General features: G+C 52.0%; 1 protein-coding gene across 1 annotated transcript in view; it reads left to right on the top strand.

The window, feature by feature from the left end:
* The first annotated feature begins 7,655 nt into the window (after window positions 1-7,655).
* Window positions 7,656-14,811, top strand: part of CCDC63 (coiled-coil domain containing 63) — a 7,653-nt gene continuing 497 nt past the window's right edge. Inside the window, 12 exon segments of the mRNA XM_017734742.1 lie at window positions 7,656-7,850; window positions 8,102-8,293; window positions 8,945-9,099; window positions 9,513-9,702; window positions 10,809-10,928; window positions 11,406-11,587; window positions 12,039-12,116; window positions 12,118-12,191; window positions 12,871-13,079; window positions 13,477-13,551; window positions 13,981-14,153; window positions 14,805-14,811. The exon segment at window positions 14,805-14,811 is cut by the window's right edge and continues 184 nt beyond it. Coding sequence (XP_017590231.1) covers window positions 8,288-8,293; window positions 8,945-9,099; window positions 9,513-9,702; window positions 10,809-10,928; window positions 11,406-11,587; window positions 12,039-12,116; window positions 12,118-12,191; window positions 12,871-13,079; window positions 13,477-13,551; window positions 13,981-14,153; window positions 14,805-14,811 — 1,269 coding nt within the window. The 5' untranslated portion in view covers window positions 7,656-7,850; window positions 8,102-8,287.

Here is a 14,811-nt window from a genome sequence, read left to right on the forward strand (position 1 = left end):
ACCCCCATTTTCACTGGAGGGATGGATGGATGGATGGATGGATGGATGGATGGATGGATGGATGGAAGCAGCTGGTCAGAGGTGCCCTCCCACCTTCCACTGGGATTTCAGAGCCTGTTGAACCATTTTGCAACCCAAAAGAGGGTTTTCCACCAGCGAGGGCTGTGTCTGCCCTCCAAGAGCAGCACATCCAGCTTCCTCCTCTCTTTCTCTTGCAGGGGCAGAGAATTCGACAATAAAAATGGAGCTGGCGACAGCACTAATTGCTTGGGAGACAGCATGGCTGGCTGGGGCCGTGGGGACTTCATGCCACGGGGCTTTAAACCCACAGATGGGTGCCCAGAGGGATCATTTTCCATCCCAGGAGGAGATGGGCGAGGACTCTGCGCTCAGCCAGGGAATAGAGTGCACAGGCGGCTTTCTAGAAGCAGCACAAGTTGAGCTGGTAAATTATAAAATGCCACACTTGAGGTCTGTTACATAACGTCCCTTTACAGAACCTGGGAGCTAAATATAAAGAGGGAGTTACATTTTGGGCTGGTGTAAAACGATGCTCCAGAACGGCTTTGTGTGGGAAGGAGGCTCTGCAGCGCGGCGAGGAGCGGAAAGGCTTTCGGGACCCTGGGTTTGCTCCCAGCCTCTGTTGCTTGTTTTCTCTGCAACCTCACAAAAACCATGTACTCCCCAGGTCTCAGTTTCCCTCTCTTTAAATCAGGAACAATGAAATCTCCATTTCCTCGCAGCTGCGTTGTCAAGATTAATTCATGTTTTCAAAGTGACCTGAGAATCTATAGAAACCTGAATAGTATATCATTATCCCAATCTAAACTTGGCACAGAATATCAGCAGGCCAAATTCCCCTCCCACACTGGAGGAGAAGGGGTTGTGTCAGCAACCTCAGAGAGGAAAATTCCAGCCTCTGTTCCCAACCAAAAAATCCCGAAAAGAAAAACCTTTTCAGGCTGAAACCATTTTATTTCCCTTGAGGAAATTCCCTCTTCATTAGCTCCAAGCAGAAGAATCAGCTCCCACACAAATGGGCTCGTGCTGAAGTGCGGAGGGGGTTAATGGGAGTTTTGGGTGGCTCATCCTTCCTCTCTTGGTTGATAACTGGTGACACTGATGGTGACACTGGGCTCCTGCAGGACCTGCTGCCACCTCAGTGGCTCTTCAGATTGAAGGCGACAAAGCCAGGAGCATGTCCCATGGGAAATGCAAGTGGGAGTAGAGCAAAGTAGAGATGTGCAGAGCTGCTCTGTGTGCCGGGATCCAGCCTTCTTGGCAGTGATTTGGGGCTATTTTGCCTATTTTTTTTTTTTAATTCCACTACCAAACCCAGCATCGCCCTCAGTGTTCTGCTTTGCTTGTTCTCCATCAAAAGTTGGGAACAACCTGGCCCATCTTCCTTCTCCTTCCTCTCTGCACACAAAGTGAAGGTCACAGTGATTACCCAGAAGAGCTGGATGGGTTTCCAGGTCAGGTTTGGCCACTGTGTTTGGGGGTTCAAGGAAGCCAGGTATGGACTGAAGGACAGCTGAGGCATGGGATGCCAGGGGAAAGCCTGGCTGGGGTGAGCAGGGGATGATGCCACCCCAGCCTTGCTCCTGTAGTGATGGAGAGACACAGAGATTGAGCTGGGATCAGCCTAATCCAGCTTCTGGTCAAAGCGGGTGTGTGGCTCCGCCAGGTACAATGTGTGGTTTCTTAAAACCACCTGATCATCCAAACCTGATCCTGCACCTGTGAAAACCCATCCAAATCGCTGGAAAAAATGTTTTCTGACAGGATGGAGATTTGCAAGGGAGTTGCCAAGCAACTGGCGCAGCTCTGCTGCCTCCTGCTCTCCTCCCTCTGAGCAGTGAGCAGGCGATGGCTGCATCCCTGTATCCCTCTGCCCCGGCCAGCCCAGTGCTCCTTGGCTTTCCCAGCCTGCCCCCACCAACCTGGAAAGGTACCAGTGGGAAAGGCAGGGACCACTGGTGGCTGGTGGGACAGGACGCTCCTGGCTGGTGGGAATGACCTCCCTGCACATCCAATCCACGGCAAATCTCCTTCGGCAGCAGGGTTAGAAACAGGCTCCCTTTTCCCACTCATCCCTGTGCAGCTCCCTTTTGAACTAGTCCCAGAAATGTGGGAAAACACCCAGGAGGATTCATTATAACCCAGCTTTGCTTCATGTCACCTCTGCGTTTCCTTGGAAGCTGCTTCAGATTTACACTAAGAGAAATATGCAGCCCAAACCCTTCGGGTTTTCTTTGCTAAAGCTTTAATTTAAATGAACTCTTGAGTAACAACTATTGCAAAAATCAGCTGATGTCTCTTGTAAAGCCTTGGACTAACCTCAAGAGCCATGAACAGCGGCAGACGGCAGACGGGAGGGGAGGCACTGATAGCTGGGATCTTGCAAAAGATCAGTTGCTGAGTGAGTGGCAATAAACAGCAAACCCAGCCAGCTTGGAGGAACGGCAAATGGACCAGACTGTTCGGAACAATCTGTTCCTGCTCCAGAGCAGGGCTGGTGCCGGCAGCAGCCTGGGAAAGCGGCTATTCCTGGCGTGAGCAGGTCTGCAATCCTGCTTCAGAAACACAGCCAGGCCAAGCCAGGCTAATTACAAGGAGACATGTCCTAAATCAAACAAAAAGGCTCCGAGTGGTTTTGCTGGGCTGACTCCTCTCCAGGGAGCTTTATGCTCTGCCTCAGCCCATGGACCTGCTGGCTGCCTCATCCTCCTCTTTCTGCTCCAGCCGCCGGGCTAATCTTGGGCAGGGCCACTGCTGATCCACCCAGGTCCTCTGCCTGTGCTTGGCTGAGCATTTACTGTCTGATATTGTCACCTACTTAATAGGCATTAATGTCACTGAGCTGGAGCAGAGCAGTTGGAGCACTCAGTTTCTTCCCTGTGCTGTGATTGCTGTTGGAAGGGAACAAGAGTGCCCAAACTTCTCCCATAAAGCCAAAACTGAGGAGACAGAAAGCTCTGGAACCATCCATGTCAATATCCCCCCACCAGGCTGGGCCTGGGGTGCGATTCCTCTGGGCAGATTTATTTCAGTCGTGTTTCTTGTGGGCTCCCCAGGAAATTTTCCTCCTGTGCTTAACCCAGAGATCAAGTGGCCTTCATTTGATTTGGAAAAGAAAAGAATGGGATGCAGATGGTGCAGAACACTCATGCAGCAGTTTAATTAATTGCCTTTAAATGATAATTCAGAACAGTTTCCCTGAGTGATCTTATATAGGCAAATCCTCAGTTGCCTTAAGCCACATGCGGAGTGTGTTCAACTAATAAGGTATCCTTAGTCCTGACCAGGAGCCTTGCACGGGACGGTAATCAGGAACGATTAATTGGAAATAGCTCTTCTAAACCAGGCTGTACCTGCTGTGCTCTCCTGTGCTGCCCAGCTCTGCCCAGAGTTGACACGGAGCCGCTGGAGTCTGTGGAGAAGGGAATTTCCTTCCCAACTCTCCCTGTGATGTGCTGCTTCCTCAGCCACAAACCACCCTCCCAGCCCCCCTCCCAGTGCTCCCCAGCTCAATCTGGCATGGAGGGTTTCCAGCACAGCGTCTGGATTTGCCAGCAGACTTCCCTGGGGAGGAATGGGATGTGGGAGGTCACGGTGGGAGTTTATTAGCTTGGCTCAGCCATAGCCAAGTGCTCTGCCAGACTTTGAGAGCTGGTGCACTGCATATCCCAGCCTGGAGCAAAACCCTGCCTCCTGCTTGGGTTTGATGCTTCCAAAACTGCTGAGGGATCAGCAGAACCACTGAGAGTAACTTTGTGCACTTTTGCATAAACCACAACAAAAAATAAAGTCATAGAATCCCACAATGATTGGGGTTGGAAGGGAACTTAAAGCTCATCCCATTCCACTCCCTGCCATGGGCAGGGACACCTTCCACTATCCCAGGTTGCTCCAAGCCCTGTCCAACCTGGGACACTTCCAAGGATGGGGCATCCACAGCTTTTCTGGGCAGCCTGTGCCAGGCTCTCACCACCCCATGCTGGCACAGAGAACCCTGTTCCAGGTCAGACACGGCCTCGTGTGACAGCAGCTTCTGCAATGGCTCTGTCCTTCAGTCCCCTGTTCTTGTGCTTTAGCTAAAATCATCCTGCAGTGTCTGTGTGCTTGTTACGTGCCAGGTTTGACCTCAGGCCAGTGAAATTTTTGGAGGTCTCTTCTTTCTGTGCTTTCAGCACATCCTCGACTATTTTCCTCCTGCATTCACCCCCTGTGGCAGCAGCCTTTGAGCAGTAATTCAGCACAGTGTACCTCCTGCAGCCAAAGGTGGCTGGGAGTTAGCACAGATGGGTGAAATCCATGTTATTTGGCTCTGCTGGAGCGGCAGAGCCTGCTGTGGGCGAGTTTTACTTTCCTAAAGTCAGTCAAAGCTTGGGGAGCTTGCTCCTATTGCGACGCTTGAAATAATACCCAGTAAAGCCACGGAGGAGACAGTGCACTGCTGGAAATCACATTTCACTTGGTGTCAGCAATTCAGAAGAAAACCATCTGCAGGAAATTACGATGACAATTTCCTCTTGGAGTGTGGAGAAATTACAGCTGTAATCGAGGAGGCAGCCAACACCCTCCTCTCCCCTTACCTCTCCCAATTAGCCTTAAAACTTTTAAGTCATTTGCCTGTACAGAGATGTCTCTACCCCATCCAGGAGGGACAGGCTGGAAGAAGTGACATCGTGCAGGGAAAGAACAGCTCAGCATTTGAGGAGTAGACGGTGTGTATTAGAAATGAAACATTTTCTGTAAGAAACACAGAGCAAAACTCAGGCCAGTTGCAAAAAGCTGCAGCTCTCCAACTCTCAATGTGTTCATGACGGTTTTGGGCCAAAACTGGTCTTGCCTGTTGAAGGCTGATTCATGCACATGTGAAGATAACATTCATCAGAGGAAAGAAATAAAAGCCTGGCTAGAAAATGTGCTCATGGGACACCGTTCACAAGCCAGGTCTTGGTAAGGTGACACCATGAGGCCAAGGGATCCCTGCAGGTCCACAGGACAACATTTACACAGGCAGATGGTGATAGGACGAGGGGGAATGGTATTAAACTAAAAGAGAGATTAGATTGGATATTAAGAAGAAATTCTTTACTCAGAGGGTTTTGAAGCACTGGCACAGGTTGCCCAGAGAAGCCTGAAGGCTGCCTCATCACTGGAAGTGTCCAAGGCCAGGTTGGATGGGGCTTGGAGCAACCTGGAATAGTGGAAGGTGTCCCTGCCCATGGCAGGAGGTGGGACTCAATGAGCTTTAAGATTCCTTTCCAGCAAAGCCATTCTGGTTCTATGATTTCAGCAAATGGACATAGCGTGTGTCTGAATTCAGAACCTTTTCTGTGAGGTTTTAGCCATCAATTTGTTGCCTGAGAAGATCTTTCCCCACCACCAGCTGCCTTAGCAGTTGTCAGCATCTTCCTGCTCGTCCCAGCACTGCTGCTGGAGCTGCCGGGAATTTGATTATGATTTAATCCAGGCTTTTAGAGGAGGGAAAAAAGAAAGTTTTGACAGTTCCATATATAGCCCTCTGACTCACCGATTTCATGTGTCAAACACTAAAGACGGGTTAAGTAGAATTAAGTTCTGGATTTATTATAAATAGGCATTAAGTAACATGAATGTATTACATTTGCATGAAAATATGGGCCCAATTCTCCAGTTTACCCCAGAGATTTTGTTTGACGTCGATGGGACGCTCCCAGGTGGGAGCTCAGCTCAGAGCCAGCCCAGCTCTGACCATCCCCTGCAGTCCCCATGAACTGGACCTGGTGAAACAGGAAAATCATTGCTGGAATCAGGAAAAGTTTACACGGCTTGCACAGATCAGAATTCATCCCTTAAAATAGTACAATGAGTTTTAATTAGCCCCCAGATCTGCTGCTGAAGGAATAATTTCTCCATGTCAATCAGTGCTGGATGTACTTGTTAAATCAGGGAAGATGGGTTAAGTTGAAAATTGCACAGAAAGTCACTTTTCTTCTGTTTCTCCCAGAGGCTGGAGACTTTTTGGATTCAGATGTTATGAACAATCTCCTCCTGCTCCCAATACTGCTCTGCTCAAAAGTCCATCCAGACAATGAAGTCACCCTCCCTGAGAGCAAGTGTGACAGTCAGGCATTGTTTGGGTGAAAAGAATCCTCTTTAGTCAAATCAGTGCTTCTGCAATGAGGGAGACAGACACAGACTCTACCAAATCAGTGCCCTCCTGAATAGTTTAATTTACTGACTTGTTCATTGCTAAACAATTGAGAATTGGTCCATGGAGAAGAGCCCAAAAAGGACAGACAGCATGGGCTGTATTTTGAGGCTGGACTAGTCCAAGCCAAGGGAAAACAAGATTTTGAGTGGCGTTGTTTCTGTAAAAATAATGCTTATCCCTACACCTCTACCTTTTTTGGGAACTGGAGGTTTGGCCCTGTTTCTGCTGAGGGTGAGGAGCATGGATGTGTACTATAACACAGCCAGGGCCCCCAGGGCTGAGTGACAACCTCACCCTTGGAGAGGTTGTTGTTATTATCCCACAGAACTGTTGATCATGCAGGAACAGCATGAAAAGCTCTGGGAGCTTCCCCCAGCCCTGGTGGGATCCTCAGGCTCCGGTGCCTTCCCAGTGTGGCTCTGCCCTCGGCTGTGATTTTTCTTATCAAACACCACATTCTGCTTTCTGCCATGAATATTATTTCCAATTAAATGCCTCCTCAGAGCCTGTCTGGCTGGGAATTAGCCTGGAACTTGGTGGCTGGGCTGTTAGCTCATCAAAGTCTCTGGGATAAGGGGGAGGTGCTGATGCTCTGGTCAGGGATTTTGCTCGTGGCTTTGAACTCGCCGCAGCCCTGCAAACTGGGACAGGCTGCCCTTTGCTCACCTTCAGCACTGCTCTGTTCCCCTTCATCCCACAGCTGAGTAAGCAACTCCAGGGCTACAAAACACAGCCCCCGTGCTCCTGCCCTCCAGGGATCTCAGCGTTCAGAGTCCCCAGGAGGGAGCTGGCCACGCGCTCCGGCTTACAGGGAAAGGATTATCATGGCTCTTATGACTCAGTCCACAGCTCCCATGTGCTTCCCTGCATGGAAAGGAGAGAAGCGGGCAAGAAGCCTCAATCTGTCCCCTAATCAGGCACCTAGCCGGTCCCTGTCCCCAGCGTCCTTCCCCAGTTTGGCACACCAGTTGTTGCTGCTCTGGATGCCAACAGCGGTGGCAGTGATGTGGTGATGGTCTCTTCATGAGTAAAACAGATAAAAACCAGGTTGGAAGCCCGAAAAGCTGGATGTGGAGCTGGGAAAAAGATGGGGAGGGAGCAGCAGCCGTGATCCAGAAGCACTGCTGGGGATGGTGAACCCCTGGCTGCTCCTGTTGGAGCAAAAGGCTTCGAATGCCAGGTTATGGGTCAATTCCAAATGAGGGTTTCTCTTTGCTGGGGACACGCAGCCAGGGAGGTGTTGGAGCATGTGCTTCAGGGCTGGTTTGGGGGCATGAAAACCCCTTTGGTCCATGTAGTGTGGGGTCCCAGCAACTCCTTGCTTGATCCATCTTGGTGATCCATGGAGCACCATCCACACTCCATTGCAGTGACGCTGCCATGGCAACCAGACCCACGATTGCTCCACAGAACCTGGGGTGGGGCAGGGCAGGGTGGGACTGGGCCCAGTTCCCTTCTAGGCTCTCCCCTCTCCTGAGCTTCCTGCTGGAAATAGAGGCGGATGTTTGGGAATACCCGACTGCCACCGTGGTTCTGTCTCCTGGCTGGAGAGGAACTGCAGTGCCCTGTGTGGGGCCGAGCAGTGTCAGGGGACACAGGCAGACCCAAGGGGCTGCAGTGTGGCTGCTGGGGACCAGTTCTGGGGGTAAGGGATGCAGGGTCCACTCTAGTGCCCGCCTGGCATCAGTGGGACAGGGGGGCTGAATCCAGGTGTTCTGCAGGGATTCTGCCCACTGGCACAGGGTGGGGGGGACTGGCCTTGCTGGAATTTCTATGGAAACCCAGGTACTGAACGGGGATGGAATAGCTCAAACCATCTGTTCTTCCCCTACTTATAAAACTCGACAATTTCACGATGACATCACCAGAAATGCTCTCCTTTTATTCCTCTTGCAGCCATCTGTGATGGTTTCCTCATGTGCCAAACACGCTAGCGGGTGCTGAGGGATGGGCAGGAGGACACAACCGCCCCATTACTCCTGTTTCATTTCTTCCCTTGGAAAGCGACCCTGTACCTGCAGAGTTTCACTTGTTCCCTTCCCGAGGTGTCTGCAGAGCAACCGTCAGAGTTAGACAGGAAAAATGAAGGTAAAAAAGAAGGACAAACTGAAGCTGAACTTCACAGGGACTGTGGAGGATCTACTGTGGGGATCTTACCCATGGAAATACACTTCCAGCAGTGGGAGCCAGGCTTGCTTCTGCCAGCAAGGTGCTGGGTAGCAGTGGGACTGCTTCTGCAGCCCTCCTGTGCCAGGAATGAGGCCCTGGACTGAGATTTGGGTGTTGGGAGAGGCAGAATTGGGGAATTTGAATCATCTGAGGACACGGGTAGTGGTGCGTCTAAGTGCCTTCAGTGCTTACCTGCTGGGCAGTTTGTCAGCTAGAAGTCACCTTCTGATGGTCAGGGACAGGAGCACTCCTGCTCCAATCCTGGGCAGCCCGTTGGGTTCATCCATGTCCCCAGCACAAGCGGCTCTGGTTCTGACTCACATGGTCCTCGCTGTTGTGCTGGGTGATAAAAGAGGTGACCACCTGCCATCACCTGCCCTCCTCACTGGTGGAGGTCTCTCCCTGTCCTGGAATTGAGGTGCTGGCTCCAGCTCAGCCAGCACTGCGTGTTTGGCGTGGTGATGGATATCTCAGGTGCCAAAGAAGAGCTGGAGCTAGTGATGCCGCTCACCCGCTGCCACTGCCAGCTGCGTTTGCTCAAGTGACCAAACCCTCCCTTGTCTGTGGCAGAGAGAAGCCTCGGCGGAGGTTTCGGAGCTCCCTGCTAAAGAGAAGGATAAAAGGGCTAAAGTGGAGATCAGGCAGCTGCAGACCCATTTTCATCATGTGGCATACAAGAGGAAGTTCTACGATGCCGATATCTGGCGGCAGATGCAGGCTCAGGAGTGAGTACAGCTCTGCTTGGCCACCTGGAGCTTGGGAAGTTCCTCCATGCCGAGATCACAGACCTGTAGAATCCCACAGGCAGGGACACCTTCCACTATCCCAGGTTGCTCCAAGCCCTGTCCAGCCTGGTCCGGGACACTTCCAGGGGTGGGGCAGCCACGGCTTCTCTGGGCACCATGTGCCAGGGCCTCACCACTCTCTGAGGAAAGAATTTCTTAACATCTGGTCTAAATCTCTCCTCTTTTAGTTTAAAACCATTCCCTCTTGTTCTATCATCATCTGCCCATGTAAAAAGTTGCTCCCTCTTTTTTATAAAGAGTTCTGGGGACCACAGTGCAGAGATGGGGAGGGGCAAGGACCTGCCCTGGCAGATGGGATGTGCTAAATGTCATTTGTTGTTCCATTTTTACAGAAAAGCAATAGAAAATCTGCAGCAAGAGCACAGACATGTGACAGTAATGCTGAGCCAGATCTATTCCCCGAGTAATGTGATACTGCAAAACAGAAACCGTATGAAGGTCCAAAGCCTTTTGCAGACCAGAATGCAGAATGATGCCTTGATCAAAGAAAGAAAAGCCCTGTTAGCTGACCTGGTCAAGCAGGTGAGAGCATCTGGACTGTTCCCTGCCTGAGCACAGCAGGGCAGACTCACAGAGTGAGACCTGTGGCTGAAACCCCTCAATGTAAAACGCATTTAGTTCAGGCCTTGGAATATTCCTCCTGGCAAGTGACACATGACCATGACAAATGGGTAGAACCAGGCTCCCATTCAGTCAGCAGCACTGACTGGAAAAATGAGATTGGACTCTCAACCTTGTCCCACTGGACCCTGCACCCCTGTGGGATGGCACACAGCAGCACGGGGCCACAAACATCCCTCTCCTTCTCCCTTCACTTTTTTTATTCTTTTGAAAAAGAGGTAAAGCTGGAACAGTGCTGCCTGAGATGTGGCAAATAGAGGAGGAGCAGCAGCGTCTGAGGGATGTCCCATCCCTTCTCCTGAGGACATCCTGATTGGATTTGGGCAGCAGTGGGGTGGGAGGCCAAGGGAAACGTGGGGCTATGGAAGTGACAGGTCCTTTCAGCCTTGTTCTCAGAGCCAGCTGCCCATGCTGGAAGCCAGGGAACATGCTTGGATAGTTTGCTGTTGCCGGAGGTGCTGCAGAGCTTTCCCAACAGGGTTAGCTTCCCGTCAGGGATGATAACTCTGGCTTGCCTGAGTCATCCCTCCCCCACCTGCCCCCCGCTTTGCTGTTCTCCAACTGCTTCATTCTTCCATGGATTTATTTCCTCTGGCAACTCCCCACTTCTGGCAGAAGTTTTCCTCCACTCATTCCGAGGAAGGACTGCACAGATCCCTGCCTGGCCAGCCCAATACCCCTACCAAAGCCCCATCCTCACTGCCTCTTCCACTCCACAGAGTGCTGCTGTGCCGTGTTCAACACCTGCTGGAGTTCCCTCCAAAAGCAGCTGCACTTCTTCATGACACAAAAACAAACCCATTCCCAGTTACAGTTCATGTTTCTGCATGTGCAGGATGGGATCCTTTGGGATATAAGCTGCTCCTCGAACTGCGAGCTCATTAATGGCATGGTTGCTGTAGTGCAGGTCAACAGAGGGGATTTTCTTTGGCTCCGTGTCCTGACAAGAGGCCAGAATGTAGGGGCGGAGGTTATACTTCCTGGGCTTTTTCCCTGTGTGTGTGCAGGTTCTAGAGCTGGAAAAAAAGATTGTGAAGCAAAGAGACACAACCTGGAGGGTGTTGGAAGCAAAGAGTCACAAACACCTGCAGAAGAAGATCGAGTTACTGGAGATGCATCTAAGTCACGTAAGGAAACATTTTGGAGACTTTTGGAGAACATGTGTGGGGTCACACAGGAGCCTGAGACCTTTTCGGTCAGGACAAAGCACAGTGGTGCAAATGTATTTGGTTGACACAAGCTGCATAAAGCACCTGGCTTGTTCCCCTGGCCTGATCATTCCCAGAATATCTCAAAGGCTCCTTCAGGCTTGGTGACCCAAATGCAGCACTTGTGCTGTGCCAAGAGGCCTGAAGGTCTGCACCTGTTTTGTGATCAAACTGGGCTGCCTGGAGCCACCTTGCCTTGGACAAAGCCAGCTCCATGTCCCTGTTGTGATTGACCTGGTCTTCTGCTGCCTTTCCTCTCTTGGGGAGGAGGATAGTGCAGGGCCAGCTTCAAATCTCTTGGGCTGTGTTTGACCCTGCCCTGGTCAAGGTCTTTAAGCAGCAATCTGAACCCCCCAGTCCCCCAGCAGTTCCCAACTTTTTGCTTTGCTCTCCCAGATCACTGTCCGGTACAACACCATCATGACCCGAAACAACAGGCTCCGAGAAGAGACTGTAAGCCTGCAAATCCAGAAAGCCATTTATGACAACTGCTACTTGAAGCTGGAAAAAAGGCTGGTTAAGCAGAATAAATTGTTGAACGCTGCTATCGAGCAAGCCACGGAAGACTATGAGCAGTGGTAGGTGGCCTTGTCACCCTCTGAGTGAAACTTGGGGCTGATGGGTGATGCCAGCGATGAGTATTGGCATAGAGACACTTCTCTTCAGAGACAGGATTCACTGCTCTCATCTGGATCTGGGTGCCAAATTGGGTGTCTGGTCAGTGTGGGGAGACTGGTACCTCCAGGGTGTTTTATTCCACCTATCCCAGGTGTTTCTTTGGATGGGGTGAATTGCCCTGTGGAAGAGTCTCTTTCCTCTGAGTCCCACCCGAGCTGGGTACTATGCCTGAGTACAAAACCCCGCTAAAATCTGTGCTGGTTTGCTGCTGGCCTTGGACTAACTTCACTTCATCCAGATGAGAGCTGGAAACAGGCACAGCACCACAGGGGCTTTGCCAGGTCACGGGAGTGGCCAGGAACACAGAGCCTTCTACATACACACCGAGTGAGTGCTGCTCTCCGCTTGCAGGATGGAGGATCTGGGGCGGATCTCGGACATTCGGGATATACGCTGCAGAGAAACTATCCAGTACAACATCAAGTTGCTGGAGACTGAAGAACTTCTTCCTCGCCAAATGTACAGATCTCTCGAACTTGAAGGAGCAGGCCAAACAGAGGGAAGGTATCAGAGGAGAATGTGTGTGGCTGGGACCACAAGCCCAAAGTCCACAGAGTTGATGGAGGGGCTGCTTGTGGTGGTTTACAGCACTGCATCCCAAACCCAGTGCAGGACCCCTGCCCTGCCCACAGCCTCCCCCACCCAAGCTTCACCCTACAAGCCAAAAGGCTGGACAGTGATAACCGAGTGAGACTGAGTGTCCTGGGGTGCCCTTGGGACAGGGAGCTGCTCCTGTGTGCAGCCACGGCTCCTTTAATCATAGAACCACAGAATGGTTTGGGTTGCAAAGGACCTTAAAGCTCATCCAGTCCCACCCCTGCCATGGGCAGGGACACCTTCCACTATTCCAGGTTGCTTCAAGCCCCATCCAGCCTGGCCTGGGACACTTCCAGGGATGGGGCAGCCACAGCTTCTCTGGGCAACCTGTGCCAGGGCCTCCCCACCCTCACAGAGAACAAATTTCTTCCTAACATCTAATCTAACCTAATCTAATCATTCCATCCTCCTGGTAGGGGATCCCTTGGTGTTAGCTCCATTCCCACGACATGCCTGTTTCCTGGTGAAAGAGGCACCCTCAGCCCCTCCAGCCCTGCTCCCTCCTGCCCCAGCACTGCACCGAACCCCACAGCACTGCAGGGAAGGCTCTGCAAAGGGCAACCATGGCTCTCTGTCTCTTTCTCAGCCCTTGAGGCAGCTGAGAGGGCCAAGCGGAGCCAAATGGAGAGCTATGAGGTGGCCTACAATCGTCTGCTGGAGCTGTCGGACGGAGACATCGACGATTTCTTGGAGGACTTCCTTGAAAAGGACAGGAAATTTTTCATCCTCTTTGGCTATGCCATTAGGCTGAACGTCAGGAATGAGGGTCTCAAGCAGAGGATCCAGGAGATCCAGGTCTGTTCCAGGCTTTTCACGTCTCCCCTTTCCAGGTAGTGCTTTTGGGTTGGGGTGGGTTTTTCCTCTCCCGAGTGTCTGGCATCACTGCCCACACCAGAGCCTGACTCCGGCCACAAAGGTGGTATTAGAAGGATGCAAAGGAGTAGCCAAAACTAGAACTCCGCTGCGCTCTCGGAGCCAAACGTGTCTCAATGCTGCCACCGTGTACCCAGCAAAAATACTGCAGTGTCCCGGAGAGCCAGGAGCCTCGAACCGTGTGGGGCTGCCTGGAGTGGGAAGTGGGGTTATCCATCCCCTGCCCTCCTGGCCTGGAGATGTCCCTGCTCCCAGGGGTGCCCCCAGCCTCCCTCTGGCACACCAGATAGGCATTCCATCGGTGCTTGTGTTCCCACAGGATGACATGATGGCCATCACAATGGAGCAGGAACAAGCAGAGACGACCCGGACTCATGTCCTGCAGGAGCTGGAGGTAAGGTGGCCATGAATTCCCTCTGGAAGAGCAGCATATCCCTGTCCGTCTCAGCACTCATCCCAGGGGGTCTGGTCCTGCAAACACTGCTCTGGCCAGTGGCTGGAGAGGTGTGGGCAGAAAAGGGCCCTGCAAAGGTTTGGGCAGCTCCCAGGGCATGGTGAGAGGGTGACTGCAGGGCTCCTGCCAGCCCTGGCCCAGCATGGGGAGCTTGGGATATTCAAGAACAGTCTGGACACAGTCCTGTGCCCTGTGCTCTGAGATGACCCTGTTTGAGCAGAGGTTGGACCAGATGACCCACTGTGGTCCCTTCCAACCTGACCCATCCTGGGATCCTGTGATTCTGTCTCCAGACTGAAACTGGGCAGCTCTGGGCTGGTGGGATCAGTGAGGGGCTGGTGTGACACCTGGCAAAACCTTTGCTGATAGGCAAAAATAACAGAGACCACCAAGGAAGCCAACAAGTACGAAAACAAATGCAAGGAGAGCAGCAAACTCCTGGGACAGATCCAATCCCGCATGGAGACCCTCTTGAAGGACATGGACTGTGACACTACAAAGATAGTGAAGCCTCTCGGGGAGAGCTTGGTGCCAGTTTTTGGTAGGTCAGGGCTGCCCATCTTCCCGTGCCACATGCTCTGGGCTGTGTCTCTCCACCACCCACTTGCACTGTGTTTTAATTGAGCTTTTTTCTTCCCCTGCCCCATCAGCCATGGCTGTCCACAAGGTGAATTTTCAAAGCCAACTTCCCAGTGAATTTGGGAGCTAAGTTGGATGTATAAACATCCCAGCAGAGCCCCAAACCCTCATCTTTGCTCTGGGTGTTGAAGCGAGGTGGGGGTCAACGTCTTCTCCCAGGCAACCAGCAAGAGGACAAGGGGAATTGCACTAGGGGAGGTTCAGGTTGGATATTAGGAAACATTTCTTCACTGAAAATAGTGGTCAAGTACTGGAACAGGCTCCCCAGGGAAGTGGTGGAGTCACCATCCTTGAAGTGTTCCAAAAATAAAGTGGATGTGCACTTGGTGCTATGCTTTAACAGGCAGGGGATGTTCAGTATGAGGTTGGACTTGGTGATTCTGGAAGTCTTTTCCAACCTTAATGGCTCTGTGATTCTGTGATTCCATGACCCAGCCTTGGCCCTCTGACTCTAGGGAGTGAGTGAACCCCCTGCTCTGCAAACAGCCAGGGGTGGGTTTGGGCAGGGTCCTGGTGCAGGGACACTGTGGGACATTGCTCCTTCCTGCCCAGGTCCCGTGG

The sequence above is a fragment of the Corvus brachyrhynchos genome, unplaced genomic scaffold, assembly GCF_000691975.1.
Source record: "Corvus brachyrhynchos isolate BGI_N302 unplaced genomic scaffold, ASM69197v1 scaffold114, whole genome shotgun sequence".
NCBI lineage: Eukaryota > Metazoa > Chordata > Aves > Passeriformes > Corvidae > Corvus > Corvus brachyrhynchos.